A 26117-nucleotide genomic window follows, 5' to 3' on the forward strand; every position below is an offset into this window, starting at 1 on the left:
AGTCACATCCAACTTAACCCTATCTAGGCCGGGGGGGGGGGCCTCGGAGGCCCCCCCTCAACAAATCGCGCAATATTTTCGCCGCGCGAAATTTTTTGACCGCGCCACTTGCTGACTTTTTACTTTCAAGTCTTGCGCAACTTTTGAGACCAACTTTGCGTCCTCCGGGTATGTGGTTCCGAAATTACGCAACATTATGTAAGTGCATGTCAGACCGAAAATTGCTCAAAAACGTGATTTCGTGTACAAAGTCAATGCAAATAGTGTTTTCAACCAAAATTCATAAATGTATGATTATTTTTAGTTTTGCTGCTCTAAATGTATTTATTTTATGCTTTTTATGATCACAGAAGAGTCCCCAACAAATTTCATTGAAAAAACAATGAAAAACAAAAGGTCAAAAAAACAAAGAAATACATAAGAAATTGCAAAAAACAATAAAATACATAAGAAAATGATTTGATATCGCAATTTTTTTCATGTACACTTGCTAAGAACACCACAAAGAGTTTCTATACCAAAAATTAGTACATTTGGTGCTTTATTAGGGAGTTAGAGGATAAAGTATGATTTCGCATACTAATTACGCATAAATTAGCATAATCACTTAATAGCGACTCCACGAAAAAAATTACTATACAATCTTGGAGATTATGTCCCAGGCAACCGGCATGCCAATTTTCGGCGTGATCGCGCGGTCGACGGCCGAGATCTTAGGGGGGGGGGGCCTGGGAGGCCCCCCCCCGGCCATATGAACTCCAAAATACCCCGGCCTAGATAGGGTTAACCCATGACTATTTTACCTATTAATGCTGGTCTATATCTCTTGCTCAGTCACATCCAACTTAACCCATGACTATTTTACCTATTAATGCTGGTCTATATCTCTTGCTCAGTCACATCCAACTTAACCCATGACTATTTTACCTATTAATGCTGGTCTATATCTCTTGCTCAGTCACATCCATCTTAACCCATGACTATTTTACCTATTAATGCTGGTCTATATCTCTTGCTCAGTCACATCCAACATAACCCATGACTATTTTACCTATTAATGCTGGTCTATATCTCTTGCTCAGTCACATCCATCTTAACCCATGACTATTTTACCTATTAATGCTGGTCTATATCTCTTGCTCAGTCACATCCAACTTAACCCATGACTATTTTACCTATTAATGCTGGTCTATATCTCTTGCTCAGTCACATCCAACTTAACCCATGACTATTTTACCTATTAATGCTGGTCTATATCTCTTGCTCATACCCCTTTCATAACCCCATTAAAATGAATTAGGCGGCTAATAGCAGCATAATTTGGTCGTAAAATTGGAGGAGGACAAGAGTTATCCGCATTACTGATGCTGCTATTATCCGCATAATAGCAGCATCGGGACAAGATTTTGAGTTTATGAACGCATTTCCAAATTATGGGGATAATTGCCATGGTGCGGTCACAAGGTCACCCTTTTCCAACACAACCACATCGGAGGGGGGCGTGTCCAGTTGTCATGGCGATTATCCTCCTTTTTCAGGACGGGCGCTCGTAAAATAATGCGGCTTATTTTCGGAGTTTATGAACGCAATTTTTATTGAATTATCCGCATTACTCTTAGGCGGCTAATTGGAGGATAGGTTTATGAAAAGGGTATAAGTCACATCCAACTTATGTCATTTGTCACTTTCTCTATTACAAAAAAAACTATTCATTTCCTCACTCTCTTTCAACCTCTTTCTCCAAGCTCAATGGGGAAAATTTCATGAGATATTTTGCCAGTGAATTTCATTTACCAATTGAGCCAATCAGATGCTAAGATTCACAGTAGCTTATAGCAATCGTGAATGAAAATCACTGACTGTTTCGTGAAATGCTCACCATGTCAACCCAATTTCGACACAGCCGTCTGACATAGAGTGAACTTCATGAAATAAATACTTCAGGAAACAAAAATGTAATGGTAAATATAAAAACCGAACAAACTGTCAATTATTCTTGGATCCAAAACCCTTATGATGTACACTTAAAATGTGCATGAAACGTTGAAAGTTCATTCTCACTTTGGAATTACATTTTTTTCTTCATGTATTGAATCTCTCCATGTGTAATAAAAGTATATAACATATTTCGGTATACCCTTCAAACTGTCACAAATCTATTCAATAAATCATTTTCATTTTATAAAGTTCACTCTTGGCATATCCCTTATTTCTAAATCAAAATATACTTGAAATGTTGCAAAGTGGATTGTTATCGAGTTACACTCTTTGAATGTCTTTTAATGATTTTTCTTTTAGATTATGGAATGTTTTGTGGTTGATCAAGCATGCATTTGGATGTATAGTGAAAATACTTGTATTCAATCTCTAAATAACAGGATAATTGCTGCCATGGTGTTAAAAGCCATCAATATTTGAAAATAGGAAAAGTTTACTATCAATTTCAATCCATTTTGCAACATTTTACCAAGTCCACGATCAGGATGGGATGAAGAGGGGGGGAACTAATTGCGGCTTGCACATCTACAAGGGTTACAATTTTTCAAACCTTGCAAAAACCACCAATTCAGTGGATTTTTTTTATTTCATCAATTGTTTTCCATTGATAGCGAAAGGATTTTTTTGGATGTGCAATGCTCAATTTAAGGGTGATTAAACCTGATCTACTGCAAACCAAAATATGACATTTTCCTTGAAAGTACAGTATATGATTTTGCGAGTTGATTATACACAAAATGAAAAAAAATCTGCATGTTTAAATATTTGAATCGTAAAGTGCGAAAGAAATTTTAAAAATCCAAATCTGATGAAAATAAGATTTCATTGGCATTCTATTAATAACTTGGCCTTTATTAAACATTTGAACCGGAAATTGTATGTATAAATTTAATTAATTTTAATCCGTCATAGTTTTTTGGATTACCTACCAAAATTATTAGAATACCTGGAGGTTTCAGGAAAAATGTAAACTTTGGCTTGCAAAATGGATAAAAGGGGGCAGGGCAACTGGGGGGTCACAGTTGATTAAAGAGGGACAGGAACAGGGGTCACAAGTGATAACGGGGGCGGGGGGTCATATAGATAAGGGGACAGGAGAGGGGTCACAATAGATAAAAGGGGCAGGGGAGGGGTCATATAGATAAAAAAAGGGGAAGGTCATGGGGGTCACAATGGACAAAAAGTTTCAGATCGAGTCAGTGTACACATAAGAAAAGGCGAGAAGTAATTTTTTTCATTTTTAAAGGGGGTTTATTATCTATTTCTCCAAGAAAAATCATTACAAAAAAATGACCAGCAGCCAAGAAGATTCATTCAAGCACAGAGATTACCAGAGCAAATGACCTCTTGAGACAATGGGGTAAACCCCTAAACCTCACAAAATGGCCAACAGCCTAATGTGAGCTGGGATCTTCTTGACAAAATCACACAATATGTAACAGCGCCACCAATAGTCCTCAGTATGCAGAGCAGGGCACTGGACACTGCCATGCATGGCATACAACATCTTTAATGTAGGTGCTTTATTCAAAGTTCAATGCTACTTTGTATAGCCAAATGTATGCGAGACAATGCACTGATTTTCTACCCCCCCCTCCTTAATGTCATATGAATTGGTCTGTTAATCTCCTTTGTATTCTCTTTATTCACCCTAGAACAAAACCACCTAATTTCCTTTAATTTGCCCCCTTATTACCCCTCCCCCACTCCTCTATCCCCCTCTACTTTCTACAGATTTACCAGTTAATCCACTGATTGTGACCAACCTCTCCATATCTCCCTGTACTATCCATCTTGGGGAGCATTTCATGAAGATTTCTGTCTGTGATTGTCACTGACTGAAAATCCTTGTATCTGATTGGCTGAGAGCTAATCAGTGAAAACTACTAACAAACCTCTCCATGAAACACTCCCCATATCTGCCTTCATTTCACATCCTTCAACATTTCCTAGCCATGACTGATAGTAGACTATTAAATTCTTAAAAATTAGAATTTATGAGTATTGTTACAACTTATCATATCTTTAATTCTTTATGAATTGTATCATTTCATATATCTTAATATTTATACATTTTTTGAAAGTTTTTGAAACATTTTTTTATTTTCATTTTTAATTTTCAAATTACTTTTTCTTTTTAATTTTTGAATTTCATTCCTTTAATAAATTAATATGGAATTTATTATTATCTAATATTTATTTAACATTTCTATTATTATTCTATTTGTTTATCAATTATTATCATTAACTTTTTTTTTGGGGGGGTTCTTATCAAATGTGCAAATGAAAACAATTTTGCAAATAAATACACCCTTTCTGTACATGATGCAACTCTTTTATGAAGTCAAATGTATATTGCATGTTGGTAAAATATTTAAAAAGAAACCAACAGCGAAACATTTTTTTTTTTTGGGGGGGACTTTTTTTTATATATTCTTTTGTTTTCCCCAATGAATTCATTCACCACCATACAGGAATCAAATGTTTGTGATTGCTACTTCTCCATCACTCCACCATGAACTCTGAGAGATAAGGCAAGGCAATGAAACAACAAGTGAATCTAGATCTATTTATTGAGCCCTCAATATAGGCTAATCCCGAGGAAGTGCACTTTATATCCCACAGTGACTTATAATGCTCCATCAATCATTACAGTACAATGTATGAACCCCAATAGTGAAGCGCAATGTAAAATTTCATAGACGGCACCAAACAAGATTTCTGAAATCCGGTCCAGGCTGGAAGCTTAAAACAATTACTTAAGAAAAAGGGATAATCAAAAAGCAACGTCAAATTTCACAGACAGCACCCAATAAGACTTCCCAAACTCATTCCACACTGGATGCAAAAACCATTTCTTGGCCAAAGTGTCTAAGGAAGTAATGTCAAATTTCACAGATGGCATCCAATAAAATTTCAAGAACTTGTTCCAGACCTGATGTAGGAAACCTTTTCCTTAGCCAAAGGGAATATTGACAGTTGAAGAAATTAAACAATCTCCTTTGAAGCCTCTTTCATCAATCACCATAATCAAGATTCTCAGGTCGTCTCTTAGGTCATGAAGCAGCTCTGCTTTGGACTGAACAAGTTTTTTTAAGCCCAGTAAAGAGCTAATGTGAACTTGAAAGACAATGGGATCAACCTAATCAGATGTGCCAAATTCCACTAAACACCTTCCTGAACATTGTAACCTCTCTCCAGCCAAGAGAATATATGTACTCGTTCACACAGGATATGGCCTCCCAAGGAAAAACTACTAGACAATTCAATGATTGCAAAAAACATGAATTGGATAATCAGGTGGACCACTGCCCTACTCAAAGACCAGAAGAAGGATGAACAGCCCAACAACACCTCCTGCCAAGTCCAAGAACGTGGCTGAGAAACTTCAACCTCCCAAAGACTGATAAGATGGACAATGAAGAAGCGGGAACCAACTCTATGATAGTCTGCAAATACAACCTATACATCATTACAAAGACACTGACAGAATTGCAAGTTACCAGGATAGATTTTAAAAGGCAGATGGTGCAAGATCCAGGGATATGTCACTGGTGAACACATATTATGATCATTAGAACAACAAAGGTCACAGATTTGGCATTTTAGAAAATGGAAAACTTGGGTCTCTATCCAAATGCGACCAGAAAGAAGCCAACACTCATAGGATCCTGTATCAGAAAAAGACAATCCCAGATAGCAATAAGTTCAGATGACAAGGGCCATGCATATCAGAGTGCTACGTCTAGCAAATAAAGCAATGAATATCATCATCAGATCATCTGTAAGGCATACGTTGGTAAAACAATCAAAGGCACAGACACCTAACAAACCTGCCTACCTCTGGGAATGAATAATTATGTTTTTTAATCCCAAAACTGTATTTTTCTCCCCCCCCCTTCAAAAAAAAAAAAAAAAAACAATCGAAACATGTGTATATCTCACTGGCAGGATTAAACAAATTGGTTCAAGTTTACTGATTAAAAAGAAAGTTAGTTGAAAGTTACCTGAAATTAAGTTTATCCCATTATCTATGCTTGTGTAAGTTTTATGAAATAAAGATATACACAGAGATAATTTTGTCAATGATCGATATGATTTTCCTTTTTTTTTAGATTTCATTTTATGAAGAAAAACGTAATGCCATACGGTATTTTGTTTGGATAAAATAGACTAAATTCTGCAAAACATTTATTGGTTGGCAGCTCTGCATAAGATATCAGCTTTTGATTTCACACAAAAGATAATGTGCAAGATTTGAAGAGCTCTGGATACCACAAGTAAACTGAAAAGGACATCATTCATCTTGGTCAGACAAAACCTGAGGTATCCCAACTTTGCAAGATTTCCAAACACCAAATACAAAGATGTCGCATGCAACTGAACCAAATATCCAGAAGCCAACAGTGCTCTGTTCAAAGATAGGTCAACAGTTCCTCTCTTCTCTTCTTTGTGCAGACCAAATGGTTACCTGGGTCAATTCTGAGTACAAACTAGTTCTTGAACGATCTTAATCAATGCCACAAAGCCCCAAAGCAGTCTTAGCTAAACAGCTCCACTTATGAAATTTGACAAACATGCAAAAGTCTCATTACAAATATCGATAAGAGTCAAATAGAAACACTAAAATGGCAAGGCTCTTGTAATATGGATGGAGAAGTAAATGACAACTGATGGCAGGAAAGAAATTTAACATTGCACTTCTAAAACTGGATTTCAGACAAACATGTATTGCTTTAATTGAAGGAGCATTTTTTTACACATTGTGGAAAAACCATTGTAGCACACAATCCTCATGAAAATAGATTAGAACTTGATATCCAAAATTTAGTTAAAACATGTTTTTATTCATTTGATTTTTTTGGGCGGCGGACGAACCGATACTGAGAAGCCACCATCATCACTTGTCATTCCAATGCAAGCCACTAATATCTCTACACATTGCTTTGATTTCATGATGGATACACACTCAGCAAACGTCACAAACATGAATTTTATGGTGAATGGGGAATAGCTTAAGATAAAGTTTGAAATAGTAACTCAGATAGGTTTGTCCAAATGTACAGAACAAAGGAATACTTATGTAATAATTATTGTAAGAAATAATGAGAAAATTAAAGTATTGAAATATTTGAAAACTGTAAAACAATGTTTTTGTCTCCTTAGCACATTATTATATCAGTCATGGCAAATATCATGTTGCAACGATGTGAAAGATTAATTTAGAGGTAGCGCAGATAGTAAAGGAAGGTACAAGACAGCTGGCAATCAATGGATGAACAAAAGTCCCGACAAATCTATCAAATTTTCCATCAGGAATATAATTTTTGAGAGATTTTTAAATAAATAGATTATCATTAAAGAAATTAAACAAGAGTGTAATTAAATAAAAAAAAGTGCAAAACATGCATAAAAAGCCCAATGTTGGTAAAGTTGCTGCCCGATATCTCCAAAATTAATCGATGCCCTCAGTAATGAATGCTGGAAAACCAATTGCATTGTCTCGCATACTCTAGGCTACACAAAATATCATTAAAATCATGAATAAAGCACTTACATTATAGATGTTGTATACCATCCACAGCAGTGTCAAGTGCCCTCCTCTGCACACTGAAAAATCAAAAACTCTTGGTAAGTGATGTCACATATTGTGTGATTCTGGCAGGAAGATCCCAGCTCAAACCAGACAGGAAGCCATGTTTGTGAGGTCTAGGGCCTACCCCAGCAATCAATGAGGTCAACTGCTCTGGTCCTCCAACTTGAATGAATCTTCTCGGCTGCTGGCCTTACATTATATTTCAAAATAGAAAAAGAAAATCATGAATACAAAGTATACAGTACAGACGATCGTACACTACGTGTATAGGGCAGGTCCAAACTATCTGACATGACATTAGGGACAGTGATTTTCACTTTAAAAAATGATCCTTCCTGTTTCTAAAAATCTGTTTCAAACTTGATCTAATGTGGAATATCCATTTTTCATGAAACACAAATTCTGTTTGTGAAAGGTAAATTAAATCATTTACATTAAAATTCAATAAATGACACAGATTTACCATTTTGATTTGCTAATGAATGGAAAATCACTGTCCCTAGAACATGTGACTTAAGATACAACTCAAAGAGGTTTTTCACAAAGATTTTAAGTGACTAAAAATTGTATGTGGAAAATAACAAATTGTTTGGATCAGAATCTGAGGACATGCACTACTGCATACTTGTAATAAAAAAGACTTCAAATTCAAATTATCATGCGTGAATCAATGAAAAAATATGACCTTTGTCAGTTTTAACTATTTGTGGAACACTGAAAACTTTAAATTTAAAAAATAACCTGATATTTATAAAAGCACTTTTCAAACAATATATACAATAGAGGTTATTTTTCTTAATTAAAAAGACCCTACATGACTGGAAACATAAAAGTATATTAGTGAAAATATGCTAAATTCGATAGAAACTGATGGGATTTTTTACTGTACAAAATTTATTGCCAAATGTAGAGCATATTACACACCAAACTTCTAATACTTTGAAGTAACAGCCTCTGTGACCTTTACGACCTGACTTTGTGAACCTAAAATCCTCGGAACTACAGCATAAGGTTTATTGCTAAATGGTTTGAAAATTTGCCCTTTGTTCGCGAACAGTCTACCTTTTGTTTAATTACTGTGAAATCTGTTTTTTTTGCCCATAATGTGCAGTGTCCTGCAAGGAAGTACTCGGACCATTCCCATTTCAATGATTCCACTGAAATATCAAATTTAAATTGTGTATGCAGATGATACTAAAATATTTTATCACATAAAAATGAACAGTCTAATTGATTAAATTAGCCAACAATGAGCTGTGTTTGTGGATGATACTTATAAACAAACATGTTCAAGATTAACAATGTCAAACACATGATATTCTGTGCATTTGCAACACCCTTTTTCTCTGATTGGCAATTAAAATAGGTAATAATGAAAATAAAAATATTAATATTACAAACTTTTTTCCTCGGATACTACCAATATTGTAGTTTTTTTTTAATGGAATGATTCCAATGATTATGTAATTTATGTTGCTACAAAATCTTTATGTGATTTAGATAAATTGTGCTAAGACATCCCCAACCCCCCCCCCTCCCCTCCGGACTAGTTCTAAGACAAGTAGATCCAGGGTAAAAAACCAGAGATAAAACTCGATAGGGAAAAACTCTGGAAAACCTTTGGGTCCACTTTTGCAGAATAGTCAGCCCAACCCCAACCCCCCCCCCATTCCCCTCCATTGAGTAGTATGACAAGTAGATCCAGGGGACAAAAAGATACAACTCAATAATGAAAAACTCTGGAAAACCTTAGGGTTCACATTTAAATAGACAGTAAAATATAAACGCAAGTATACAAACATAAAGAAAGACAGAAGTTATATAGTTAACTATTAACTACACAAATATCTCCTAAAACTTATTTTAAAATTATAATAGCTTGGACCTGCTCCTCAGAACTACACAAAATTCATCAAATTAAAATGGGTTCATAAGTACCACATAGCCTTACACTTAACACCAAACATCTACTCTCTATAACAAAAAAATCTTTAAAAGCCCAGTTGAAACAGGGCTAACAAAGACATAGCGTGGAGATAATGACTGGTGTCAAGAGAATATCCCTGTAAACTTTCTCTAACGTGACTACTAGGAACCTCATTACACAAGATGAAGGGTGGATATGAAGAGTTTGGTGTCAAATCCATTCTTATGTTGACCATACTTCAGCAAAGACCTTCACGCCAGACATTCCGTGTAGATGAAGTCTTGAAGATTGGTGTCATCTTGTCTCTGGTAGACTATCTCTCTCAGCTCTGCTTGGAAGATGGTTAGAACCAGATAGGGGGAGTATCCATGTTTACACTCAGTGACATGACTGCAAATGTAAAGTGAAAGAACAAAATATAATTCTTACAACATACTTTGACATATGTACGTAGGGAAAAAAATCAAAGAATGCATTGGGACCAATGCACTACTGATAGATGCTTTTCCTTTCCTTTCCTTTTCTTTCCTTTTTTTTTACAGTTTGTTGTATTTACAGTCTTTTTCATATGCAGCCTTGATATGTAAAAAAAATATATTCCGATATGTCATTAATCCTCCTTTCACAGTTTAGAAGTAGAAATGGTTTCCGTTATCCATAAGAGCATTGTGTAGTAGTCATGTGATCTGGCTTTGTTCCACGTATGAACTTCTTCTTCTCTAATGAACACAAGGAAATTTGCGGATCTTGGTCTTTGCGCTACAACTGTGTAATGCCAATGGTAACGGTAACAAATATCGATATCAACAAATTCTCTGGGTATGTTGTGTGATATCACATTGCAGGATAACACAACAAAATAGCACCAAAACACTGTGTGGAAAAGGAAATATACATTTGAATTGTTACAGACAATACACTTCAAGCAAACTGGACATGAAAAAGTTTGAAATGCGAACTTCACAGAAAAGATGCATTTCCTTTCTAAACCCTAAGATAGGGCCTCAGCTCTATCATACCATAAAAATAATTTCTTGGTAAAAATATTTACATACTTATTTGAGAAAAAAAATAGAAGAATTGTTGCCCAGAGTTTTGATTAATCCTTAACATGCAATGAACACATATCTGGGCATCCGCTGGAGTGCCACGAACACATTTTCTGCAATGGCCATATAGCAATTGTTATGCCTATTGAATTTTGAGGAGTTCATAGCATGCATGAGTGATTCCATTGTTCAGTTCAGCTTATGGTCAAGAGGTTAAACATTATTGTCTTAGTTTTAGGAGTGATTCCCTTTTTTCATAAAAAAAAAAACAATTAAATATAGACTCTGAAAAAATATGGCACTCGCTGATTACAGCGAATGGCACATTAAGAGTTAATGCAGGATAATCAAGTCTATTGGCTGTATAGCAGGAAGTGCAAATTGTCAACCAGATCAAATAAGATTTTGACTTACATTCAATCAGTACTTTCACATCCTTTACAGTTTCCTTAATACCTCTGTTGCAAAGTCATTAGGTCCTTTCTGCTTGGCAAGATGGCAAGGAGGTCAGAATCCATTAGTCTCTCTTCTAGCATTCCCTCCCTTGTGATAATGACTGCAGCAAAATGACACAAAAACAAAGAGTATTTAAGTTAGGCAAACATAAGCACACTAATAGATAGCAATGTACATACATGTACATGTAAGAGAAAAACAAACATCCTAATAGTATTTTGACCGGGGGGGGGGGGGGATCCGCCCCCACCTTGAGATCTCAAGCGATGCAAAAATTTGCAAAGTGGTAGAGTGTGAAGTAGTCTACAAGGATATATGGTAAATTTCTCATAATTTAATATGAATTAATCATGTGCTAATTTATGCATATTTTAATAAGAAATTTACTCTAGTTGATCAACAAACATGCCCCTCCTTACTTTCTATTCAAAAAGTCTTTGTAAGATTCTGATCAAATGTCGTTAAAAAAATTAACATCACATTTAAAAAAAAATTATCTTAATAGTTTTTTTCAATCAATGTATTTCTGATACCCAAGACGATGAGATCATTCACTCAGTAAAAGTAAAGATACATTTTACTATTTTGGCTACCAACAGAACTTGCTTTGGATTTTGACATGAAATCACATTATTTGAGTAATTCACATAAAGTAACATGTCTTTGCAATTTCGCAGACGGGTTTCGCAAATTTGATCTCAAAGGTTGCACACGACTTGCAAGTAAAAAGTCAGTGAGTGGTGCGGTCATAAATTAATTTTGTGCAGTGGGTTTATTGCAAAAACTGCCGGCCTTATAAGGTTTGGAAGGATTCAAACAAACTTTCCCCTACAATTTCATACTGCCGACCATTTTAACAGAATGGGTCTACTTTTTGTTTTCCTGCAATCTGATTGGTCATGCAGATGAATGCATGAATGATATCCACTTTAGTGCACTATAGCTATCTTTTATGAAATGGCCCCTTTTCTAAATAAATACATGCAGGCCATCCACCACAGATGGACAATGTTCAAACTTCTGACAAATGCAGTTAGCAAAGATTTTGATTTTCCAAACTGGAATACAGACTGAAACAAAAAGATGGTAGTACTGTTGGAGAGAACACAGCGGGTTTGGACTTGCTGCTGTCTGCTATCTATGCAACACTGCGTAAGGGTGATGGTAAGCTCCACACAACAAAGTCAATGCAGTACATTAGGTACAGGATCCGGTATCACTATTTGGAAAATCATAACATAGACATTTGCAAGAACACACTTTCAAGGCATGTTTGGTCAAACTAATGGCAGAAGGATTTAAGAAGTACAAAGCATAAAGATACCATTTCTCATGCTGATATTGAGACAAATTTAGACCTCTGCCGGAATGGATTTTAACAATCCTGCAGAATAAACTGTTTGAGGACTTGTTAACCTATTTCTGCAACAGCAGAAGAGAAAATTTGCACCTGCTCAAAAGATTTTATGGTTTGCAATGATGATTATATTGGGTCTTTGTTCAAGAGCGTAAACACAGAGATGACAAAACTATCGGAAGTTTGATGTACAAAATTCCAAATACTGAAAGACGTCTACATGTAACTGAACCATGTATATCAATGGTTTTGGAGAAGCCTAAACCATAATGACCAATGAATGATAGTGAACCAAACCAGCTTCAACACCTTGGGGCAAACAAAATGAAGATCATATTGACAAGTGAGATATGAACTCAAGTACACACAAACAAGTGGTCCACAAACAATGATATGTGACAAATCATTATTTGTGGACCACTTGTGTCACTAAACTGTATCAGTCTAGGTTCCATCAGGGGACACAAAATCTGTTAGAAGTGAAAGCTCCATCAAAATACACAAAGACAAATGCAAGGAGAAAGAAGGAAATGAGCAGAAAGATTGGACAACATCAGTTGGATGTTACCGATGATCACCAGTCAAGCTCCAATAAAAATGCTCCTGCAGCCGTGCCAATATCCAGCCGTAAAGCTGCAACACGTCAGCTACGAAGAACAGACAATCATTAGCAATATCGTGCGAGGGAAAAGCCACAAGACCAGCCAGCAACATCATCTGCATTATTACCACTAGCAGCTCTCCCTTCGGCATGGTCTCCTCTGTCTTGCGGTGATAATCACCTCCAAAATACTTGATAGAACCCAGAAAACTCCCCATTCACTACAATATTAGGATCTATTTCAGCCAAAGGTTGTGAGAATAGCCCCTGAAAATAAAAAAAACAAGAAAATCATTGTTTGCCTGCTATAATACAAATAATGCAGATGTAAGTGTGTTGTGGTGATGCAGTGCACTTGAGGCTATTTACAATATGTCACAAGCACAAGGTGCTTGCGCTGTGTGCTTTGTACAACATTGTGAATCTGATGTCAAGAAAACCCTTCAAACTACACACCTGCATATTGACTATTTGTGTTATTTTCTGAGGTGTACTATACTTAGCAGTTTATGATGGACTATCACTTACATTCGAGAGTCAAAAAGGGAGAATTCTGTCACCAATCTCCATTAAAAATGCCGATTACATCTCAAGAGGATTCATATGGAGGTCTAGCTACTCCAGTGCCCAAGCCAACCCCGTCTAACAAGGTGAAGAACACTGGTCAGAAACCAGTGGCAAGTGGTGCCACACCTCATTCCGACAATAGGAGACTCAACATAGCAACTGGGACTCGGCCACACACAGTTGCCTCCACACACAGGACCGACCCTAAACTAGCGGCTATAATTGAAGCAGCGGTACAGAAATCGAACGCCGAATCATACAGAGAAATCAACAAGAAGCCTGACCTAGTACTACGTGAGATATCTACCTTTAAGGCTGATCTGGCAGCCACCAAGCAACTTGTTGCTGATCTTGAAGTACCTGTCATCAAACAACTCGGCATGAGTAAGTACCATGGTAATTTGTCACCTTACAAAATGTTGCTGCTGATTACAAGAAATTAGTAAATGACTTTGAGGAAAAGTTAATCTCGCAGGAAATCCATATGCGAAAGATGAATTTGCTACTTTATGGTATTGATCATGGAGAAGATGAAAATGTTTTGGTCAAGACGTCTGCCTTCGCTGAGCTCCTCAACGTACCTCGTGAAGAAGCCGAGAAGATACCGATCGCCAATGCCTATCAACTTCCCTCAGCTTGATTATATTGTTTGTATATCATAATTTAAATCTAGCATGCAAACTTATATAGCAAGCGCATAAAAATCCTTCCAATAGATTTTTCTTTGAAAGTACACCTATTTCAGATGGCATCCCATTCTTTACATGGTACCAGAAAAATAGTTCCCCCATTGGCTACATCCTTGAACCTGTTTTATAATCTCTGATGTTGCACAGACAAATCATGCATAGTTAAATAAAATTATTTTCAAAATGCGCTGCTATTTAAAACATTAGCATAATCATAAACACTGCTCAACTTTCCACTGATTCTGGTGGCATATTTCTGGACACTTTCTTGACCTTTGACCAGAATTACTCCTCCATCATGATGACTTCCTTATCTTGCTCCATCCAGTTGGGCCACTTTGGCCAGATGAACCTTGTAGGGTTTTGCTTTTGTGAATAACATTGTATGCTTACTGCGGAGAAATATTAAAATTTAGTTCTCAGTTATCAATTTGAAAAATAGAATTGACTCAAGAGTGATTGTTGAATCATGCTCAAAATGCACATAAGATCAGGTGTTTGATCTCTATTGGAGATGGTTATTTTGACCCATCTCAGGGGGGGGGGTTCTTGGTATTCGATCTTACAAAAATTTGTACACTGGTAGACTTCGATGTAATTTACGAGGCTGTTTGGATAATTTTTCTGAGATAATAATTTAGTTTCTAATATGAATTATGCAAATTTATGCTTAAATAAAACAAGTGGAATGCCTCTGGCCGTCTCACCTGCATCACGCAATTCAACATAGCAGCATTGCTGACTTTGAAAACTACTATATCTCGCACAAGATGTTCAGTGACACTTGGTTACTCTTATTTCCAAGTTTTATGAACTAGACCAATACACTTACAGAGATAGGATGGTAATTCAACAGATAACCCCAATGTGGCCATAATTCATTGACCTCACATGACCTTTGACCTTGATCATGTGACCTGAAACTTGCACAGGATATTCAATGATACTTGATTACTTTTATGTCCAAGTTTCAAAAGTCAGATCAATAAACTTTCAAATTTATGATGGTAATTCAACAGATACCCCTATTATGGCCGAAGTTCATTGACATTTGACCTTGGTCATGTGACCTAAAATGCGCACAGGATGTTCAGTGATACTTGATTACTCTTATTTCCAAGATTTATGAACTAGACCAACATACTTTCAAAGTTATGATTGTAATTCAACAAATACCCCAATTCGGCCCAAGTTCATTGACCCTAAATGGCCTTTGACCTTGATAATGTGACCTGGGGGGCATTTCATCAATATTTTCGTCCAACAAGTTGTCAGATCTGACAACTTTCCTGGATTCTGATTGGTTGAGAAGCACTGTTACTATAGTAATTGTCAGATAAAACAGGACTTGTCGGATAAAACGTCTGACAAGTCATTTCTGAAACTTGCACAGGATGTTCAGTGATACTTGATTACTATTATGTCCAAGTTTCATGAATCAGATCCAAAACTTTTAAAGTTTTGATTGTAATTCAACAGATACCCCCAAATCGGCCAAAGTTCATTGACCCTAAATGACCTTTGACCTTGGTCATGTGACATGAAACTCATGCAGGATGTTTGGTGATACATGATTGACCTTATGTCCAAGTTTAATGAACTAGGTCCATATATTTTCTAAGTTATGATGACATTTCAAAAACTTAACCTCAGGTTAAGATTTTGATGTTGATTCCCCCAACATGGTCTAAGTTCATTGACCCTAAATGACCTTTGACCTTGGTCATGTGACATGAAACTGTAATAGGATGTTCAGTAATACTTGATTAACCTTATGGCCAAGTTTCATGAACTAGGTCCATATACTTTCTAAGTTATGAAGTCATTTCAAAAACTTAACCTCAGGTTAAGATTTGATGTTGACGCCGCCGCCGTCGCTGTCGGAAAAGCGGCGCCTATAGTCTCACTCTGCTATGCAGGTGAGACAAAAATGCTCTTATTTACTAAACACAGCTACAAAGATTTATTTTTTCTTATGCATTTCATTGTTTTAAAAATTTCATTTCTGTTTGTTTTTCAACTTTTGCTGATATTTATTGTTCTTTCTTAGAAGGAAATTTTCAGCGACACTAGTTCAGTCATGAATAACATGATATCGATTGCTTTTAGTCAGTAAAAGTAAACTGATTATCAATTTAGCAAACATTTAGAAACTTGTAAAGCGTTTTTATATCATTTGTGATAACCATCTCATATAAATTTAATTGAATGCGAGCTTACACATCATATTTAAAAATAATTATTCTTATAATTTTGATCTGAAATGACCCTTGACCTTGACCCAGTTACCTGAAATTATCATCATCTAAATTCTGATAACTATCAATCATTATATCCATGTTTCCATAATACTCAAGAATGATTTAAAAATCACCTTTAAAATTCACAAGTAGAAAGAATAAATCTGCCAGTCTCACCTGCATTTAAATCATAAAGATTTCAAAAATCTTGACCTTGGTTATTTATTAATAGCATACATGTACATTCCATAACTTGGTCAAAGTTCACTGACCCAAAATGACTTTTGACCTTGATCATGTGATCTGCAATTCATGCAAGCTGATCAGTGATAGCTGATTACCCTTTTGACCAAGGTTTATGAAACACATCGTTCTACATTCAAAGTTATAATATTTCAAAAAGTAACCTTGGTTAATATTTTGATTTACATGTAGTTTATTCTCCAAAAGAATTCAAAGAAAACTCACCTTTCATTTGAAACCATAATTAGACTTTTAATGTTGACATTCTTCATCTGATCCCCTCCATTGAGACATCCTGTAAAAAAAAACAATATAGAAAAGATTGTTTGATATTATAATTATGACTTCATTGCAGAAATAGTGTAAAAGACATATTGTGAGCTTTAATACACATTTGTTTTAAATCCAACCCAGGATAATACAGATACATGTATGCATGTATATACGTGGATAGATCCACATCAACAAAGAAAAAAACGAATCTAAAACCCCCAAAATGCTGATACTGCACAATACCAGACTAAAACTAATTTCTCAATTTACATTTGAAAAATGTCATCCAACTGAAAAAAAAAGGTTATGACATTCACAGCAAATTTACTTGATCTGATTTTCCCATGGGAATGCCAACATAAGAGATCGACAAAGTAAAGACCATAATTTAATAGCATCACATTACATGCCAACATTACACCTTACCCTGACAGTAAAGAGTATATTTCTTTAAAATTTCAGCAATGTAAAGGCTAGTAGCATTTCCTTTATAGCGGCATGTCACACTAGCTATTCAAGTTGGATGGAAAGACAGAGCCACAACTGGGACAAAGTCATGTAAAATTATATTGGAACATATCATTACATTTGGTATTGATTAGTTCAACTCATTTTTTTATTGATGCCTATGTGAATGCAGCTTTCATGGAACATATACAACAAATGTGTTTTTTTTTACATTATTAATTTTTGCTTACCTTGACTTGTCCTGATCTATCTAGTTGATATGCATCCAAGTTTTGCAGGTGAGCTAAGCTGATGATCTAGTTGATACACATCAAAGCTTTGCAGGTGAGGTGATGATCTGGCTGCTACTCATCCAAGCTTTACAGGTGAGCTGATGATCTGGTTGTGATACACACATTTTCTTTAACAATTTCCGAAATTACGAATGTATGCGATAATTTCCATGTGGTATGAGAATGAACAATTTAAAATACTAGTACTAGTCAAAATAATCGGATATGAAAGCCAAACTAGAAATTTAGATTGGTGATGAACTGTTCTCATAATGATTCAGACAATAATGCAAAAATCGTGATCTCCAGCCAGTGCTGCCACTCTTCTAAAAATCCAAGAAATTCCAGAAAGTTTTGCTATTTCCAAGATCATTCCAGGAAACAAGAAATTCCATGCAAGAAGTTATCATTTCCGGGAATGATATAATTTCCTGAATATTACAATGTTCAGAAAATGATATTATTCCCGAAAATCTATCACAAATTATTCGATCTCTTTATATACTTTGCACGTTACGTCATGTTTCACCCCCTAAAGATTTTTTTTGATTAACTACAGCACTGGGCCTTATTTAATTTCCTTTTGTGTGTGTACAGAAGAGAAATGAGAATTATAACTTATCATGCTTATGGAAGACTGAATAAAATTTATAAAAATTACATGATATTTTATAAAGCTCCCAAAAGTTCCTGGAAGTTCCGTTGTCAAAAGTGAAAGCACTATTTCCACGAGCATATCTCTTGATCCTGTATCCAGCGACCATCGGTCAAAATCGTGCTCAGCAGGGGAATATCGTAGGCATTCATCCTAACCATCTCTCTCGAGATAAGTGATGTCTATTTCAGCAATTGTATGTGTTTCAAAGAAAGACACTAAAGAGTCTATGATGGACCTATACTGTTAGAAGGTCCACGCATCAATAATAATCCACATTGCAAATTATGTTTATACCTGATAGCATGCGATGGCCAACAGCAACGTATTTGTTGTGCCCTCGTCGGTAGAATTCGGGCATTGATATCCTCCAATACCGCATGAGTGCCACACCGTCGGCCTCCCTCTCTGCATCTCGAATGCTCTCGCTGTATAGACACTGCCAAGTGCACCTTTTGAAGTACTCCAGGAGTCCATCGGTTATTTTATTCTCTCCTGCCACTTTTGAGCATTCTTCAGAACAGTACCAATTGGCTAAATAAGAAATGTAAAAGTTTTAAAATCGAGGTCACTTCGGCTCGAGGAATTTGAAAAGCCAAAAAAAAAACATAAAGGAAATAAGTAAATAAATACTGCCTTCTACAAAATGGAGGTCATTTTGCCTGCATTTTCATTTTTTAAAACTTTCAAAATATCTGGGGGTGTTGTCTATGGAGTATAATACACGCAGCAACCCAAAGGATTTTTTTTTGGGGGGGGTGCTTAAGCATTCCAGCTTCTCAGGGCTCTGAACTTTCCGGTGTATGAATTAGGCCTTTTTATTTATTGTAACCAGATGGAAGGCTTGATAAAAGAATTCCCTTGCCCATTTAACATTTTCTACCGCCCTCCTGCCACTGATGTGAAAACTAATACCAAATCCATATTCCGGACACTTATGAATTCAATATTTGTAGTAATCTTGTATTTTGTTCTCTAGAATATTTCCTAAAAATTGTTGAAACTTCGCTAGTAAATTTTTCAAAATGACTTTTTAAAATTGATCGTCCGGACACACAACCTGTGCGGACATACCACAACTGGATATGCATACCTATTTACTCACTTCTCTATAGTAATAAAGTCTAAGATTTTGAAAAAGACACAGCGAAAAATGTGCAAACACCTTCGTTATTTTTTTTTTCGTTTTCCCTCGACTTTTCTGTCTAGTTTTAGTCAATCCCAGACAATTCGTTACAAAATGATCTAATTCAAAGGTAAAATGACAACTTAATATGATAAAACACCTAGCATTTGAATGGCATGACATAAAAAATGCATGCTTGAATAAATATTTCAATTAAAATTGCGGGACAACAGAAATTTTTATTTAGGAATAAATGTATTTATTATGTTTTTCTTTTGGTAGAATTCCACTTTAGAAGCATGGAAGTGGAATAACAATTAAACAAATGCATTTATCTTCCAAAGTCCCTTGTTATACCGGGCTAAATTCAACTAATGAGTTGAAGGCATACAAAAAGAAATACAAAACCCTTACCAACAGAAGCTATATATCTTCAAAATGATTATCAGTTATCAATCGTTTGTGAGATGTACAAATTGAATCTATAAAAAAAAAAATAATAGTTCGGCATCACTGGAAATCAGGCTTTTGACTTTCAATTTCTTTGAATATGAAACGGTGAATTATTTTTTTTTTGGGGGGGGCGGTATGGCGTATCCGTAAAATTGATAAGTAGCGAGCAAGCCAAGCGATTGAGCAAACATTTTGACCTTATCTCACTCTGTAATAGATTTTGACATATAGATCTAGAAAATGATAACAAATTTTACCCTTATACTTTTCTTTTTTCTTTCCCTTTCTCTTTTTTTTCTTGGTCCGTACGCTAGTTATAAGATATATCTCCTTTTATAACACCCAAAATACCTTGTGTCAAAGGCAGTGTTGATCTCACACATCTATGAAGGAACTTTAGACCACGTTCGCATTCTTGGTTTCCACACTGCCAAGTGAGAGATCCGTTTTTCCTTCTGCAGACGCAGTAGAGCCCATTATCTGATCTCCCGCATTCAGGAGTGCAGTACCACTCAGTCTCATCTGAAAAATGTACATAATAGATATTGAGAGAAAATTATAATCATGTCTTGTAGAATATCAAATTAAGGCCACCGCACACCTTACGACCCGACTGGTCGCCGCCCTGGATTGCGACTGGGTGAGGGGAAAGGTGACGTCACAGCTCTTGTCAGCTTCGAGTCGCAGACCGGTCAGAGACTAGTCGCAAGGAAAATCTGAAGGATTTGACATGTCGAATCCTCATATGACTGGATCGCAAGCTCCATCCAACTTCCAGCCAATAAGACAGGTGTAATGTGTTCTCTAAAACATGTCCAATGCTGATGCATGCTTTTTACCGTGTTTACACTTGGTATTTGGCATTTGAATCGGCTCGCGGTTCTGAACCGCGAGCTGTAACAACGTGTAAACGCTAACCAAAAGCCGGTTCTGCATCGGCTTTTCAGTTTTGGTTCTAAACCAAATGCCGATTAAGTGTAAACACGGTTGTGGTGTAAAACTAAAAAATATGTTTTGAATAGGTTTACCATTCGATTATTTTGGGCATATATATGAAATATATCAAACACAAAATGGTCTGGAAAATTTGGGACAATCTTATAGTCGGTACATTTGTAATATAGAAATAGTAATTGGTAAGTGCTCAAACATCTATTATGAATAAAAATAAAAACATTATTAATACGAGGTGTTAAAAAGCTAAAATTAACTACCACTTTCTGGAAAATACCTTATTCAAATCCGATAAGTAAAAGAAATGCTTTCAATAACTAGGCATTCGCAATATGTCCACTCGATTATAATTGATATTACTAACCCTCTAAGAGCGATAAGACATGCTTACAACCGCCCCCCCCCTTTGTTTCCCATTTCTATTCGTACCTATGCTTGGGTTCATCACACATTCTGCATGGAACCATTTCCCGTTCTCGCAATCAAAGTTGGAACACTCCACCATTTGGGCATCCTCGATATCTGTGAAAGCCCAGCAAAAAGAGGGCAAGGAAGAATGGGAAGAATAGAAAAGAAAAGGATGAATAAAGGGATGAAATTGATAAGCTATTTGGGTATCCTCGTCTTGAATCAGTCCTACCTCAGGCAAACTATAATTTCGAGGGGGTGGTATGATGGTGCCATTACTCGATATTCCGCAATGAAAATGGTTGACATAAAACTGGAAAAAGTTACGTTCGGGTATAACGATTATCAGTAATTAACAGTAATCTTCAGTACCTTCCTTGCAGAAGCACAGTTGGTCATCACGGCCCTCTGCGGTCGCGTTCACGACATCAGCCACTCTATTCATGGGGATCTGATGCCAAATCTGACGCACCACTTCCTCTGCTACCGCAGACAGGCATGGGTTTGAAGAAGTCGACGGGGCAGCGATGTCTTGAGTTGTACTTGAAGAAGTGGATGGTCCAGCGATGTCTCGAGTTATACTTGAAGAAGTGGACGGTCCAGCGATGTCTCGAGTTATACTTGAAGCAGTCGACGGGGTAGCGATGTCTCGAGTTGTACTTGAAGAAGTGGACGGTCCAGCGATGTCTTGGGTTGTACTTGAAGAAGTCGACGGGGCAGCGATGTCTCGAGTTGTACTTGAAGAAGTGAACTGTCCAGCGATGTCTTGAGTTGTAGCAGTTGGCATGTCTTTAATGATTTGCAGTGCAAATCCCACAACAAAAGCACATGTGATGAACTACATAAAATGAGAAAGAAAATATACCTCAACAATATGTGCATTTTCCCCTCTCAATGACAGACAAGATCATAGTATTGATTGTCGTATTTATGCAAGATGACCCCCAAAAAAATTATCAGATTTTTCCTCGATTTATTGTTAATGAATTATTATTACAGACCATTTAACAACGAAATCAAACCCTTAATTCATTAAGCAGACCAATCAGAACAATAATCACCCTTAATCTGCAATAGACTTTATACGGAAAGTATGAAACATGAATCATTTACGGTATGGCATATTGTCTCGGAAAAAGTCACGTAGCGTCTGTCGCGAACTAATACCGTGTTTACACCGGCTTTTGCATTGACTTTTGGCTCAGTTGTGAACCAAAAGCCGAAGCACGTGTAAACATGATAAGTCTCAAAAGTTGCGCGAGACTTCCGAAAAAACAATACACTTTGCGTTTCGGAAATATCGTGCGAAGCGGGGATAGGGAGTAGCATGGCCCCTGGTCCTTTCCGGTTGGATGAATTCGTTATTTTGAAAGGTCAGATGGCATACGCACCAGGAGGAAATCATCGGTATGATTTATGCTGGACGTTGACGTTCTTGTGCTTGAAGTATTCCTTTAAGTGCTTCAGGCTTCCTTCTTCATTATGTTTTGTTGGAGTGAACAATTCAGCCATGATATCCTGTTGTCATTGGAGAAACAGAGAGATAAGAAAAAAAGGAGGAAGGGATGTGACTATGTGAGTGCGTGGTTATGAGAAATGTGTGGACAAGGCCTAAAACGGCAAGTCTAGTGTTACATCCCCTTTAAAAGTTTATTTAAAAGTAAGAGTGATTTACATGTTTTCAGTGGTAACTGAATTCGTTTATTTTGTTTCCTCAACAAAATACCTACTTTGAATTAACCCTATCTAGCCGGGGGGGGGGGGCCTCGGAGGCCCCACCTCAACGAATCGCGCGATATTTTCGCCGTGCGAAATTTTTTGACCGCGCCGCTCGCTGACTTTTTACTTTAAAGTCTTGCGCAACTTTTGAGACCAATTTTGCGTCACCCGGGTATGTGGTTCCGAAATTACACAACATTATGTAAGTGCATGTCAGACCGAAAATTGCTCAAAAACGTGATTTCGTGTACAAAGTCAATGCAAATTGTGTTTTCAACCAAAATTCATAAATGTATGATTATTTTTAGTTTTGCTTGTCTAAATGTATTCATTTTATGCTTTTTATGATCACAGAAGAGTCCCCAACAAATTTCATTGAAAAAAACAATGAAAAACAAAAGGTCAAAAAACAAAGAAATACATAAGAATTTGCAAAAAACAATATAATACATAAGAAAACGATTTGATATCACAATTTTTTTCATGTACACTTGCTAAAGACACCACAAAGAGTTTCTATATAAAAAATTAGTACATTTGGAGCTTTATTTAGGGAGTTAGAGGAAAAAGTATGATTTCGCATACTAATTACGCATAAATTAGCACAATCACTTAATAACAATTCGCATGAAATAAATTACTATACGATCTTGTAGATTATGTCCCTGGCAACCCATGTGCCAATTTTCAGCGCGAGTGCGCGGTCGACGGCTGAGATCTTAGGGGGGCCTGGGAGGCCCCCCGGCCATAGGAACTCCCAAAATACCCCGGCCTAGATAGGGTTAAGTGATTGATTTTTTCCCCTTTAGTTTGGGGGTGTTAAATTTTTGCCTCGATTTTGTACTTGACAGCGTTTTCTTGTGGGAACAAAACTGAATGAGGGAAATCTAATCACCCCATCCCGCATGTACAGGCCTGGGTCCCGTATTACAAATTCAACTAAATGGAAATCCATCCATGTAGCACTTTGAATTGTCATGATAAAAGTATATACATCATTTCCAGGGGCGGATCCAGCCTTCGCCAATGGGGGGGGGGGGATTTTTGTTCAGCCACATTTTCCATTTTCCCTGATCGGCCGCTCGAAGTTAATTTTGGTTTTGTTAGTCTCCCTCTCCCCCCCCTCTCTCCCTCTCTCTCTCTATATTTATATATATATATATATATATAAATAAGCCTTATTTAAAAAGTGCGAGCGCGAAGCAGAAATTTTTTATATACGTTTTGATCTGATAAACAAGGATCTGTTAACAGCAGCTTGTTAGCCATAAAGACGTTACATATTTCAACTATCAAATAGCGCGAGCTGAAAATTTTGATATTTTTACCTGAGGAGTGGAAAATGATAAGTGTATAACTAAATTATTGATGCGAGGGCGAAGCGCGAGCTGAAAATTCGAGATGTAAACCTAAAAATTTGAAGTTTTTAAGTAGTTTGTTTTAGAATTAATATCGAGATAACTCACCAATCAAATGCGATCGTGCAGCGCCAGCTGATACGTTTTGACAATTTGACCTGAATAGGGGTATTTTGATAACTTTATGGAATACAGGAAAAAAAAATCAAATTTTGCGAGCACTCAGCGCAAACAGAAAATGTTAATATTCAGACCATAAAACATACATTTATGTGATTGCAGAGCACTTTTAAAAAGCAATTTGTTAATCAAACAAAATAAAGAAAGTTCAATTTCCGAGCTAAAATATATTTTGTTTATTGACTTCAAAATTTTATATCTCAAGCTCCATATTGAGAACCTAAAAGAAAATGCAAGCAAGAAGCGCGAGCGAAAATTTTATATCCCGACATGAAAGATTTTTTTAAGTACGTTTTCCTCTCATCTTATTTTATTCACTCGTCTTCCGCCTCTTATGTTTCCCCTTTTTTCCTCCTCTTTTTTCCCTTCCTTTTCTTTTTTTTCTTTGTTTCCCTCTTTTTTCTTTTTTTTGCTCCGCCAATAGGGGGAGGCCAGGCCCCTCGCCCCCCCGGATCCGCCTATGATTTCTAGAAAATATCACAAACATGCATTTCACATGATGACGTTGCATATAGTTGCGTGGTTGATGGGATCAATCGCAACTCTCTGTAAGACGGCACCCTAGTGTATATGTGTGGGATTGTTTTTATACCTGTAACATGAACATATACATTTTGAATTTTCAGTTTATAGTCATACATGATAAATTAGTTTAAAAAAATAATAAGCCATACCCGAATCACAATAGAACGGAAGTGGAAATCCTGGGGAACTGGTATAAATTCCCGTAGCCTATTTCGGGGGGTCGGAACCGTCGATGCAGCAATTTTGGATGTAGTTGCCACCTCCACAGTCCTTTGGTCCCCATGGAAGGGAATATGGAACCCTTCTGGGATGTATTTGGCGAGCTTTGTCATGATTTTGACCATACCGCTCGTTGTGTTCGGATTTTCCTCTATAATGCCGAGATTCACCTGCAAGCGAAAAAATTAGTAATATGTTAAGTTTTACACTTAAAAAAAGAACAATACAAAAAACCCAGAAGATCTATTGGAAAATTACCCGGCCAGTTGAGAATCAAAAGGACCTGTTACAAAATAAATAAGAATCCAAACCAAAGTGTACACGTATTGGAAATTATTACATGTAGTAGTATGAGTAGGATATTGATTCACTAAATTTCGACAAAGGGCATGAAGGGCACTTGACAATGTTTGTACATCTTAGAAGCAAAATTCCCTATAATAATTTGTCTGTCCAACTATCCAACCTGCCATCTTCCTGGTTACATTATTTATTGGGCAAACAAATTGTTTGGAATCCTCCATTTCGGACAATATTTTTTTTTTTTGGCATTTTAGTATTTTCCATTTCTTTAAAGAATCAATTAATTACCAAAAAACTTACGTATTCGCTTTTTTGCGAGCTTTCTTGAGAATATGCATGAGGAATATGCATTTCCGTAGACTCTTCGGTAAACATATCAAGGTTGTACTTGAGGATCCTCTCAACCAAAATGCACATTCTCTTTCTGAGCTCATCGAAATCCTCCTGGCTGGGTAAATACGTCATAATGGGCAGGTCACAT

The 26117-nt window shown here is 36.5% G+C and overlaps 1 protein-coding gene across 4 annotated transcripts in view; it reads right to left on the reverse strand.

Annotated features, from left to right (window-relative positions):
• Nucleotides 1-9824: 9824 nt before the first annotated feature.
• The window catches only part of LOC121422112 (chromatin modification-related protein YNG2-like), a 48413-nt gene continuing 32120 nt past the window's right edge, over nt 9825-26117 (reverse strand). Inside the window, exons 4-10 of one of the 4 annotated variants that reach the window (XM_041616947.1) lie at nt 21705-22170; nt 21354-21446; nt 20322-20492; nt 18689-18925; nt 17695-17842; nt 16949-17018; nt 11109-11126 (exon numbers count right to left, since the gene is read on the reverse strand). In XM_041616947.1, the coding sequence (XP_041472881.1) occupies nt 17775-17842; nt 18689-18925; nt 20322-20492; nt 21354-21446; nt 21705-22170 (1035 nt within the window). In that variant the 3' untranslated portion in view covers nt 11109-11126; nt 16949-17018; nt 17695-17774. Of the gene's footprint in view, nt 9912-10984; nt 11127-14476; nt 14633-16948; nt 17019-17694; nt 17843-18688; nt 18926-20321; nt 20493-21353; nt 21447-21704; nt 22171-26117 lie in introns of those variants that run through there. The other 3 variants (XM_041616971.1, XM_041616957.1, XM_041616963.1) reach the window with 3 other exon arrangements.

This window comes from Lytechinus variegatus, chromosome 1 (assembly GCF_018143015.1).
Source record: "Lytechinus variegatus isolate NC3 chromosome 1, Lvar_3.0, whole genome shotgun sequence".
Taxonomy (NCBI): domain Eukaryota; kingdom Metazoa; phylum Echinodermata; class Echinoidea; order Temnopleuroida; family Toxopneustidae; genus Lytechinus; species Lytechinus variegatus.